Genomic DNA, 11,688 nt, shown 5'->3' on the forward strand with positions numbered 1-11,688 from the left:
GTGCTGTGTTCAGCTGCTGCTGAATCACAAACCTCGGACTAGCTCACACAGGCTAAGAGGCTAATTCTGGTTTTGGACTTGGTTCCTTTAATAGAATTTATTATGAATTTTATAATAATCATTGAATCATATATATACAGTATAATGATGTTAACTTCAGCAACCCAAAGCAGCAGCATTTATATACACACTGAGACTCTGTGGTGACTATAAAAGCACATTTAAACCTGCTCTCAGCCCACACGTGCTCTGATCACTGAGGTAGAATATACAGGCTTCTGCTTGCTCTGCCTGCACGCTGTGCATGGAGCTCCTTCACCACAGTGACAGCTGCACCACCTTTCTTTGTGTCCACCTCAATTATAAAGTCGTATTTGTCCATCATTCCCAGTAAAGCATAAAGCTGCTCCTGCCCCGTGGGCAGCGAGGCTGCATTCAGGTGTAGAGCCACCCTCTGTGACACCGCCGCTGGGATCCGAGGAGGCCATCTGTGCTCAGCCAGGACTACAGTGACGTATGGAAACAGGCGCTCGACTGTGGACACAAAGACCTGGAGCAAAGAGAAGGACGACTATGAAACAGCCTAAAATGACACGTTTCCATCGTCTAACTGGATCGGCACTGGACATTGTTGGAGTGAACTTGAGTTTGGCTGACCAAGCCTGAGCAGCTAAAAAGCCTTCATGACGAACAGAGGATTGCATTTGCTTGGGGACCGTCTGACAAACATGCAGCTTATACAACTGTTCTCTCTGTGGGGGTGTGATAGTTTCCCAGCCAGGGTGGACCCTCGAGGAGGCTCCAACATTTACACCTGCTCGATTCTAGTTTGATGGATTTCCAGCCAGGTGTGTTTAACGTGACATGCGTCTGCTCTGTTATTTATTAACGTATTGTCTGCAGACACTGCTTCAGGGGGGATCAGATGTGCTTACTGCTGTGCTGTCGCTGCTCTGTAAGCCCTCCATGCTGATCCACACAGGCCTGTGGAGCTCGTCGGCCCCGTAGGCTGACTGCAGCAGATTAAGAGAAGCCTCCAGCAGCTGCTGACTCTGGACCCTCAGGTAAATTCCCCAGGAGGTATCAGCAGCCTGCCCAAGGGTCTGAATAACATCCTGAGAACACACACATGATTGGCCTTAATAAAAATGTAACGTGGCTGGTGGTTGGCTGGTGATCTACAGATATACCTGCAGTGTGAGGGGCTCTGAGCTCCTTCCAGAACCTTCTACCAGAAGGACTCCAGGTCGACTGCTGTCAGAGGTCACACGAACGACCAGCATCCCGCTGCCCCCACCTGTTAGTGAAACAGACTATCAGTGTGACTTTAAGGTGGTGCGACAGCAGCATGTGCAGGTTTACAGTTTGACATCATCAGGATGAACAGCTGATCTGTGACATGCTGCATTATCATGAGGTGATGAGGAGACCGCAGCTGTGAAGGGACGGACAGGCTGTGACCACGACTGATACTCAAAGGGCCAAATGTTAGCCGCACCTCTGCAGCAGTCACTTCCCCGTTGTCCAACACGCCGCCTCGGTCCACTGCGGCTTCAAACACTGATTTCTGATCGAGCAGCTGTGCTCTGTATTCTCTGCTCAGCACAGCTCTGAACACTTCTGGCGCTTTCATTTCTACCAAAACAACAGATAGTTTTTGTTTTTCACAATTGTTACTGTAACGGTCAAAATCCCAGGACATCAGCGTTTCTGCCACCAAGAGTCACTAAGAACATCATCCTGATGACCGATGTGAACGAAAGGTTCAGCTGCCACATGACTTCAGTGCATACAGCAAGTTCACTTTAAAAATACCTTGAGAAAAAACTCACGAGGGATCTCTGAATGCTTCGTGGCACAAATGAGGCAGTTTCTTGGTGTTTCTCGCGACAGTGCCCCGCTGTCATTCATGATGTTACCACCAGATGTCGCTAGCATATGTAAAGTACAACTTTGAGAGCGTGCTTTGCCCGGGCGTTTCAGTCTGGCACGTTAAAATCAGGTTATAAACCCTGAGGTGTAAAACGTTTTGTGTCACCCTGCCTGAAAGCTGACGGAGCAGGGAGGCCCGGCCGGAGACGGGGAGCAAAGGCACAGCCAGGCGGTTCATGAGGTCTGAGCTGTAACCTGGGTGGAGAAACTCCATCAGATCTCCTCCAGGATAGAACCTCCTCACGCTGTCCTGCTTACCTGTGAACACACACAATGAACCAGGAAGAACTAAACAGAAGCAAACTCTTCATCTCAGAAGAAGCTTAAACAAATACACACAATGAGCAAAAGGTTCAGTTTCCAATGATTTTTCATGTAGTTTTCTAATAATGTTTTTCTTTATTCTTCAACAACAGTCAGAACTCACTGAAAACAAATCTGCTGATTTGAATAAATCACACACAATTATTATTTTACCCAAACATAGTCTGTGTAAGTCTGCTCCATATGAACGCTCCTCACCTACAGCCTGCTTAAATTCTGACAGCGTGGGTTCATATATGTCATAGTAGACTTGCCACGGGTGGGTGTTGTCACGGACAAACAGCAGGTCGCTGACGCTGGGGTTAACAGAGCCCTGCCACAAAGTCAGGCTGAACCTAGACACAAAGCATAACAGTCAGTCTGTGGCGCTCATGGACAGCGAGCAGCCCCCAGTTACTGGTTTGATTAGCAGATTTCCAATCATTGCCATAGTAAACGTGGAAGTTATCTGTTACCGTGGTGACTGGTTGAGGAGCCAGCTCAGGTGCTGCCAGCCGCTGCGAACCAGCATGGCGTGGACTGGGAACGTCACCTAAGAGATGAAACGTTGAACAGTCAGCTCTGCCGTTCTCCGACACCTCAGAGCGTTCTCATCCCAGCACGCAACACACCGACGATTTGTCCCAGGCGTGTTGGGATGGGAGCGTGTTGAACTGGGACCACTGAAACCTGGATTCACACTTACCCTTTGAGGTACGTCTTTGATCATGTTGTACATTTCTTCCACCATGGCTCTGGAGTAGGTTTCGTTTGTGAGCTGGTGAATATAGAGTACCTAAAGAAATAAAGCACATACAGCTGTTATTCAGTCAAAAATATAAACCATGTGTTTACCATCTCCACTGGGTTCAGGCCAGGTGACTGTGGAGGCCAGGCCTCCATCACTCTCCATGATGGGATGGCATGTTGCTGCAGGATGCTGTGGTAGCCATGCTGGGTCAGTGTGCCTTCAGTTTAAATAAATCTCCACCAGTGTCACCAGTAAAGCCCCCCACACCAGCAAACCATCAACCCCATGCTTCACAGTGGGAACCATGCATGTAGAGACCATCCACACACAAAGTGGAACCAAAGGTCTCAGATTTGGACTCATCAAACCAAAGCACAGATGGTCTAATGTCCACTCCTTGTGTTTCTTGGCCCAAACAAATCTCTGCTTGTTGCTTTTCCTTAGTCGTGGTTTCTCAGCAGCTGTTTGACCATAAAGGCCTGATTTGTACAGTCTCTACTCTACTCAGATGTGTCTCTACTCTGTGTGGCATCTATCTGGGCTCTAATCTGAGCTGCTGTTAACTTGTGATTTCTGAGGCTGGTGACTCGGATGATTGTATCCTCAGCAGCAGAGGGACTCCTGGTCTTCCTTTCCTGGGGCGTCCTCATGTCAGACAGTTTCATCGTAGTCTTGATGGTTTTTCTGACTGCACTTGGGGACACATTCAAAGTTTCCGACTGACTGACCTTCAGTTCTTACAGTAATGATGGGCTGTTGTTTCTCTTTACTTAGCTCATTGGTTCTTGCCATAATATGAATTTCAACAGTTGTCAAATAGGTTGGTACACAGCTAACAGCCCTGACTTCTGCACAACACAGATGATGGTCCCAACACCACCAATGAACCCTGACAGGCTCACCTGTGAGGTGAAACCATCTCAGGTGACGACATCATGAAGCTGAGAGAAGGCCGCAGCTCTGTCAACAAAACAAAGGGCGGCTACTTACAGGACTCTAAAATACATTTAGAGTTATCATTGTTTTCTTTGCTACATAATTCCATATATCTTGCTTTGATGTCTTCAGTATCTACAGTGTAGGAAGTAGTAGAAATAAAGAGAACCATGAAATGAGGTGTCCAAACTCTTGATGGGTAATGTATGGTTCCCACTATGAAGCATTTACCATAATGTATGTCAACATTAATTCAACTGTCTTTAATTTTAGGGATCACAGGAACATAAAAGCTGTTTTGTCTACTTTAGCTCAAAGGATCTTTTTGAAGCTCAAAGTTCTTCTTCCAGCTTTGAATTCTCTCATAAATGTTAGTTCAGGATTCCTTGAGTCTCTTCCTGTTCCTGACAGGAACATTCCCAGAACCTCGTCACATGCCTGGTATAATGGTTCAATGGGGTTCTTACTGTGAGCGTGCTATACCTTCCATCCAGGAGACAAAGTCACATCTGGAAACTTGTCCTGAATGAGTTCCAAAAACCTGAAAAAAGAGGGAGACATAAACATGGACTGATTCTTACGTAGCACTTTCCTGCTCTCCCAAGTCTCCACACCACACTCACCCAGTCACTTTCTTCTAAGCTTTTTAGTGCTTCCTAACTACATTCATGCTGAGATCGGAGAGCGACCTGGGGCTAGTATCATGCCCAGGGACACTTGGCATGCAGACTGGAGGATCCAGGGATCGAACCACCAACCTCCCGATCAGTCTTTAGATGTTAGACATTTTCCCTTCCTAATTCTGAACTCTGTCCAAGGGTCTGTGTCCGGTCTAGCCCTCTGAATCTGTTCAAAAACACCACCCTTTCAGCTTGTTCGTGGCCACAAGTGGCCACCTACAGATTAGGTCTGTAATTTTTTATTATTTTTGTTTTGTTGCCATTTTTTTTTGCATAAAGCTTTTAAGTAACTTCAGTTCTTTCCATAAATATAAAATAATTATTACTTTTTCATATTTTAACCCTTTAAACACCAGTTTGTTTGTCCACTGCACCAGCTGGACGACAACCTCAAATCTCGCAATTTTATATAATTGCATTGCTACTGAAATTTCTTGTATTATTAATAGTAGAGTCTGGGGCATGTAATTGATTCACATCAACATTGATTATAATGCATTGTTATTTTAGTGCAGAGAGAGCAAAAACATAAAAAACCCCTTTCAGACTGTTCGTGGCCAAAAGTGGCCACCCCTTGTTTACATTTACAAAATGCTATAAAATTATTATATATTAACTAAAATGTCCAGTTTTTTTTACATGATTTTTTAGATTAGCATCAGGGCTGTTCATCAAAATCAAAATTTCATTAAAATTCTGAAATTTAACCCTTTAAATACCAGTTAGAGCACATAATCATAACAACTCATAAATAGAGAAAATCATAAAATCCCAGTTTTTTTTCTAAATAATACATGCCATCTGATTTATTTGCTAACCATGATGAAGGTTAGATGCATAGCAATAATTAACACCATCAATGACATTTATGCAACATTGTTTTTTTCTGCAGTGGCAGAAAAACATAAAAAAAACCCTTTCAGACTGTTCGTGGCCAAAAGTGGCCACCCCTTGTTTACATTTACAAAATGCTATAAAATTATTATATATTAAGAAAAATGTCCAGTTTTTTTTACATGATTTTTTAGATTAGCATCAGGGCTGTTCATCAAAATCAAAATTTCATTAAAATTCTGAAATTTAACCCTTTAAATACCAGTTAGAGCACATAATCATAACAACTCATAAATAGAGAAAATCATAAAATCCCAGTTTTTTTTCTAAATAATACATGCCATCTGATTTATTTGCTAACCACGATGAAGGTTAGATGCATAGCAATAATTAACACCATCAATGACATTTATGCAACATTGTTTTTTTCTGCAGTGGCAGAAAAACATAAAAAAAACCTTTCAGACTGTTCGTGGCCAAAAGTGGCCACCCCTTGTTTACATTTACAAAATGCTATAAATGTCCAATTTTTTTTACATGATTTTTTAGATTAGCATCAGGGCTGTTCATGAAAATCAAAATTTCAATCAAATTCATAATTTTAACCCTTTAAATACCAGTTAAATCACATAATTGTAATGATTTACATAGGGATAAAAGCATAAAATCCCCATTTTTTTTCTAAATAATACATGCAAACTGATTTATTTTCTAACCATGATGGAGGTTAGATGCATAGCAATAATTAAAAGTATCAATGAGTTTTATGCATCTTTGTTTTTTTGTGCAGTGAGGGAAAAACAAAAAAAAATCCCTCTCAGCTTGTTCGTGGCCAAAAATGGCCACCCCCCGTTTACATTTACAAAATGCTATAAAATTATTATATATTAAGAGAAATGTCCAGTTTTTTTTACATGATTTTTTAGATTAGCATCAGGGCTGTTCATCAAAATCAAAATTTCATTAAAATTCTGAAATTTAACCCTTTAAATACCAGTTAGAGCACACAATCATAACAACTCATAAATAGAGAAAATCATAAAATCCCAGTTTTTTTTCTAAATAATACATGCCATCTGATTTATTTGCTAACCATGATGAAGGTTAGATGCATAGCAATAATTAACACCATCAATGACATTTATGCAACATTGTTTTTTTCTGCAGTGGCAGAAAAACATAAAAAAACCCTTTCAGACTGTTCGTGGCCAAAAGTGGCCACCCCTTGTTTACATTTACAAAATGCTATAAATGTCCAATTTTTTTTACATGATTTTTTAGATTAGCATCAGGGCTGTTCATGAAAATCAAAATTTCAATCAAATTCATCATTTTAACCCTTTAAATACCAGTTAAATCACATAATTGTAATGATTTACATAGGGATAAAAGCATAAAATCCCCATTTTTTTTCTAAATAATACATGCAAACTGATTTATTTTCTAACCATGATGGAGGTTAGATGCATAGCAATAATTAAAAGTATCAATGAGTTTTATGCATCTTTGTTTTTTTGTGCAGTGAGAGAAAAACAAAAAAAAATCCCTCTCAGCTTGTTCGTGGCCAAAAATGGCCACCCCCTGTTTACATTTACAAAATACTATAAAATTAATATATATTAAAACATTTTTCTACTTTCATTGACTTGATTTTTTAAATTAGCACCGCTTCTAGTCATAAAAACCAAAATATAATTCAAATTCTGATATTATACCCTTTGAATACCAGTCAGGTTATGTATTATTATAGTAAAAATAGTAATAAAGTTCACATCTTTTAGCATATAAATGGTGAAACCTAATATGTTTTTTATCATCATTGCAGGTCAGTAACAGTAACTGTTACAATGATTTATTTTTACTTTATTTATTTATTTATTTATTCTTTCTTTTGTTTGGGGGGGGGGGGGGAGGAGATGAATGGCCAAAAGCAATGTCACACATGGTGTGTTAGTGGCCAGTGACGCAATTTAATGACCAAATAAAAGAGCTCAATATTGAGCCGGAGAACGCAATTTCATTGTTCTTTGACAATGACAATAAAAATAAATACTTAAATACTTGAGTACTTGAATACGATCCGCGTCCTCAGCCAGGGAGCGATAATCCTTCGTGCCCGGAAGCGGAGAGTTGGCGAGGCCGGCTCTCATGGCCGCCGGCAGCTGTCTGAGGAAAATGTGGGCGAAGAGAAATCCCCCGTCGTCCGGTCCGAGAAAGGACAGCATGTGCGCCATCCGTTCGAGAGCCGTACCACCACCCAGGCCTGAGAGGGAGAGGAGCTTCTCGGCTCGCTCTGCTTCGGTGAGGGCATAGCACCGAAGACGCACCTCCTTAGGAGCGGCGTACTCGGGTGGGTGGGTCCCGGAGGAGCGTCAACGCACTACGGGTTGCTAGCGGGTCGAGAGAAGCCATATTTCGTGTCGTCAGCCGAGATGTCACGGAGGGCGAACTGGGCCTCCACGTGCACGAACCACGACGGGGGATCGTGAAGCCAAAAGTCCGGTGTTCTGACAAGGTAGGACGTTTGCGCCACAGCAAACGTAGCTGCTGATGCATCCAGAGCGGAGTCGGCGCCACCATCGGACTGCAGCATGTTCGAGTCAGGGGTCACCAATGTGGAGGTAAACACAGACGACACGAGAGCTCTCGATAAACACCGCTCGTTTATTGCTCATCACCACAGAACTCAACACTTTCACTCCAAAACACAACAACAACACTTCCTGAGAACTGGGTGTGAGTGGAGCCCTCCAGTGGTCTGGAGTGGAGTGGAGTGAGTGGAGCCCTCCAATCATTGGGGGGGGGGCTCCACCTCCATGCCCCCCAACCCCAATCCTCCCCCAAAGAAGAGGATTTGGGCACTGGCTAGAACTCAACATCAGTGGTGATGCAGTCAGCCTCTTTGAAGATTGTCCCCTCATCTTCTGGAGAGGAGGTTTCTTCATCTTGGGCAGATGTATTTTCTTCAAGGACAGATGACTGCTGCTGTCCTTGCTCTCTGACCAGATCATATAGGCAGTGCTTGAAGCAGTGATGACCTTCTTGCCATATTGCCAGAATAAATGATCTGGAAGCTGTTAGGCTTACTTACAGCAGTAGCTCTGTCTGCACCTGCATAAACTCCAGGACACGTTTACAAACAGTGTTTGTTGTTGTTTGCGCTCCAGCTGCAGCTGCAGGTTTGAACTCTGCAAAATGTCCTGTGATTGGGTTTTTTTTTGTTTTTGTTTTTATTTCTAGAGTTGATATTTTGGGTATGGTATCTTTTGATGAAAAATACAAGAGTAAAAGTGCTTTTAGCATGTGCTTCAAAGCTAAGTGACTGGGAACCTCAAAGCTCAATATCCTGCATCCACAGAAATTCACTGCAGCCTATGTAATGTTTGAATTTATTCCAGTCTATCTTGCAAATACATGTTTGTACTGCAATGTCATGCATAAACACAAACTATTAGATCCTTAAGATCAAACCTATGTCAAAATTGTTTCATTATTTTGGTCCATTGGAGTGTGGTAGGCCATCAAAGGCTGCTACTAGAAACTCAGAATATTACATGAAATTGCTTGCTTGGCCAAAAATGGGTAAATGATGTCATTTGGTAAAAAACATTAAAAACTACAATTTTCATGTGTTGACTTTAGAATGAAAGCAATTTTACCTAAATTGCATGATATAGTACTAGGATATAGTAACAAGGAATCAAAAAAGGTGGTTATAATGGGTTTCAATTGGCCACAAATGGCCACGATAGAACCCAGAGGAACTATTTAGTGTATAGTGAATATTATTGACATTATTAAGGAGCTGATGTTGAAAATTAAAAAATCTGACAAAAATACACACCTTTGGGAAGTTTCATTCCACTGGCATTAACAGAACAAAAATGGTTGAAAAGCGAAAAGCAAAGTGGCCACAAATGGCCAGGATAGGATTCAGAGGGCTAGCTAGGATTTCATACCTGCTTCCATTGACTGGAGCTACAAAGCTTGGGACGTTGGGGCCTCTGAGGATGTCTGCATTCAGCCACACAGGTCTGTTTATTCCCTTGTTGCTTTCCTTTTGTTTAAGCAGGTCCAGTGACAAACCCACTGATTCCAGAGCCTTAAAGTCCAACTTGATGCCTGCAAACGAACACGCCTTTAAAAACTGTGATCTGATGGACTTTCTGTGGAAATAGTTCTGATCTGTACCTTTTCCAGAAGCCAGTACAGCATCTAACCATTCGTCGAGAGTGTTGTCACTATATATGTCGGGAGGGTGTGCCATGATCGGGACTGGCTTTTCATCAGGGGTCCCATAACCCATGAGAGTGACATCGGCTTCCAAGATCATGGTGTCACCTGAAAAGATGACAGGAGGCGGTGCTTGTTTTGTCTGTACCTGACTGCAGGTTCAGGCACCGACACCATCAAATAATGCAGTGTTGTCTGTGTGAGTGTTTTTACCCATGAGCGCTTTGTACATGTCCTCCTTGCTGTTGGCTCGGTGAAACCACGTAGCCAAAAGGCCGTCCGCTTCACTGATGTTCCCCGTCTGCACCAAGTACTCCAGCATGTCTCCACCAGAGAATGAGGCAGAAGACGGAGCTGAGGAACACGATTGGACAGCAAGACAGTGACAGAGTCATAGGTACGTAGTCCCTGTCACAGCAGAACTGGGAGCTTTCAACTCAAACAGCCGACGATGAGCACTCATGCATCATGGCATTGCAATGAGCTGCAGTATGATATCAAATGAACTTTGATCACTGTAATCACTGATTTTAGCAGCAGCAATATAAAGTTGTGATGCTGACACAGCGAGTATTTAAGTGTTACGTTTGGAGAAGGCACACTGCTGGAGGCTGCAGCACCCTGTGAAACCCTGCAACACTGTGGGCTGTTTCACCTGTGCAAAGACATCTTACTGTCGCTGTACACTCAGGTGAACTCTACATGCAGTAGGTATGCATGTCACAACACTGCCAGTCGTGCACTTTGAGCTTCCATTCGACTTTCAGAACCACGGCTAAGCCTACAGTCTGTGTTTGGCCTTATTAGACAGACACGGTGAAGAGGAAGGAGGGGGACACACGCAGCAAAGGGCCGCAGGTCGGACGCAAACCGTGCTGCACGTGGTCGCCTGCTCATCCAACTAAAGCAGCGCCCTGGTCTTTACAGTGAAACGTGGTGATGATTAGGTTAGGTAAAAGCAGTAATGTCACAGTTTACTGATGGTGTACATGACAGCAGTTAAAAAATCCTGAACTGAAACATTTGGAAGAACTATGGTGCAAACAGAAAACAAGAAACAAAGCTTTGGCACGTCTGCTCAGATTTGACTGTTGTTCAGATCCAATGCAGAGAAAATGCTTTGAAGGCCACAGGTGCTGCAACCAGCTCCAGCTGGACTCTGATATTACTGCAGTTGTATATAATACAGTATATAAGTACAAAGTACTGTGAAATGTACCTCTGGTGATGAGTAATAAATACATTTACTCAGGTATGTTTCATCATCTGGATCATAAACAAAGTTGCATCATTGTTTTATCATTAATATCGTACATATTGTAAAAATGTACCTGGCGTCTTAGTGAGCAGCACAACAGGTACAACGATGACAGTCAGCAGCACGATGAGCACAACAGCCACAGACGACATTATCAGCAGTCGTTTGGGCAGCACGCCACGCTTCTTTTGACCTCGCTCCACTCGCTGGTCGTCAGCCTCGGGCTCCATCCTGTGGGGATACACGATTAATGCTCGTCGGTCTATTCTGTGTTAGAAGCAGCATTTCAGCATGTTGTAGAGGTTTACCTGACCTCACACATGCATGTCTCACAAGTGTACATGCTGCTTCATCCATTTTATTAAAGAGCAACTGATTTGTCTCCAACCTGTTTTGCTTTCCTTCTGATCCTCCAGCAGTTCGTTCATCTCTCCTTTTGTCCTCTCCTGCCATTCTCACACGTCTCCTGTCTAGGTTCAAATGTCTAAGAAGTCGGAGACCTCAGGGAGCGCTCGCTCTTCTTTTATACGATCCTTTATCTCAGGTGCAGAGAACAGTTTTCCTTCTGATAAGGCACACACACTCTTCAGTGTCCACTTGCTGCCTGACGAGCTGTGAAGCTCTTCTGTTATGTAATCTTCACTGTTCTGGGATTACAACACACCTTGTAACAAATCTCCCTCTACATATTTTGTCCGTGTTTGGAAGAATTGTGCATTACTCCACAGTGCCACACGGAAACATGGGACGGATTATGGCAT

At 43.0% G+C, this 11,688-nt stretch overlaps 2 protein-coding genes across 3 annotated transcripts; both read right to left on the minus strand.

Annotated features, from left to right (window-relative positions):
- Positions 1-75: 75 nt before the first annotated feature.
- On the minus strand, positions 76-10,117 carry LOC120718143 (protein FAM151A-like). Of its 2 annotated transcripts, XM_040006501.1 has the most exons (10): positions 9,883-10,117; positions 9,628-9,777; positions 9,396-9,558; positions 4,406-4,463; positions 2,942-3,031; positions 2,712-2,788; positions 2,455-2,591; positions 1,191-2,190; positions 936-1,115; positions 76-550 (listed from the first exon to the last, which is right to left on the minus strand). In XM_040006501.1, the coding sequence occupies exons 1-8, from the start codon at positions 9,989-9,991 to the stop codon at positions 1,916-1,918; spliced, it is 1,059 nt and encodes a 352-aa protein (XP_039862435.1). In that variant the 5' UTR covers positions 9,992-10,117; the 3' UTR covers positions 76-550; positions 936-1,115; positions 1,191-1,915. The 2 variants fall into 2 exon arrangements, with proteins under 2 accessions (XP_039862435.1, XP_039862434.1); XM_040006500.1 differs by having other exon boundaries at positions 9,396-9,777.
- On the minus strand, positions 7,303-9,111 carry LOC120718144. Its single transcript, XM_040006502.1, has 2 exons — positions 8,053-9,111; positions 7,303-7,740 (listed from the first exon to the last, which is right to left on the minus strand). Exons 1-2 carry the CDS (start codon positions 8,445-8,447, stop codon positions 7,428-7,430), a joined length of 708 nt encoding a protein of 235 aa, XP_039862436.1. The 5' UTR covers positions 8,448-9,111; the 3' UTR covers positions 7,303-7,427.
- Positions 10,118-11,688: the final 1,571 nt, after the last annotated feature.

This window comes from Simochromis diagramma, unplaced genomic scaffold (genome assembly GCF_900408965.1).
Source record: "Simochromis diagramma unplaced genomic scaffold, fSimDia1.1 OVJJ01000800.1, whole genome shotgun sequence".
Lineage (NCBI taxonomy): Eukaryota > Metazoa > Chordata > Actinopteri > Cichliformes > Cichlidae > Simochromis > Simochromis diagramma.

Bases quoted from the DNA above. Each gene is read 5' to 3' on its own strand.
- LOC120718144 (XM_040006502.1), bottom strand. From the start codon at position 8,447: ATGATCTGGTCAGAGAGCAAGGACAGCAGCAGTCATCTGTCCTTGAAG. The intron at 7,741-8,052 runs CATTGGTGACCC...GTGCTATGCCCT, and splicing joins GTCGTCTGTGTTTACCTCCA to CACCGAAGCAGAGCGAGCCG.
- LOC120718143 (XM_040006500.1), bottom strand. From the start codon at position 9,991: ATGCTGGAGTACTTGGTGCAGACGGGGAACATCAGTGAAGCGGACGGC. The intron at 9,778-9,882 runs GTAAAAACACTC...TCATCTTTTCAG, and splicing joins CATGTACAAAGCGCTCATGG to GTGACACCATGATCTTGGAA. The intron at 2,592-2,711 runs GTAACAGATAAC...CTTTGTGTCTAG, and splicing joins CTCCTCAACCAGTCACCACG to GTTCAGCCTGACTTTGTGGC.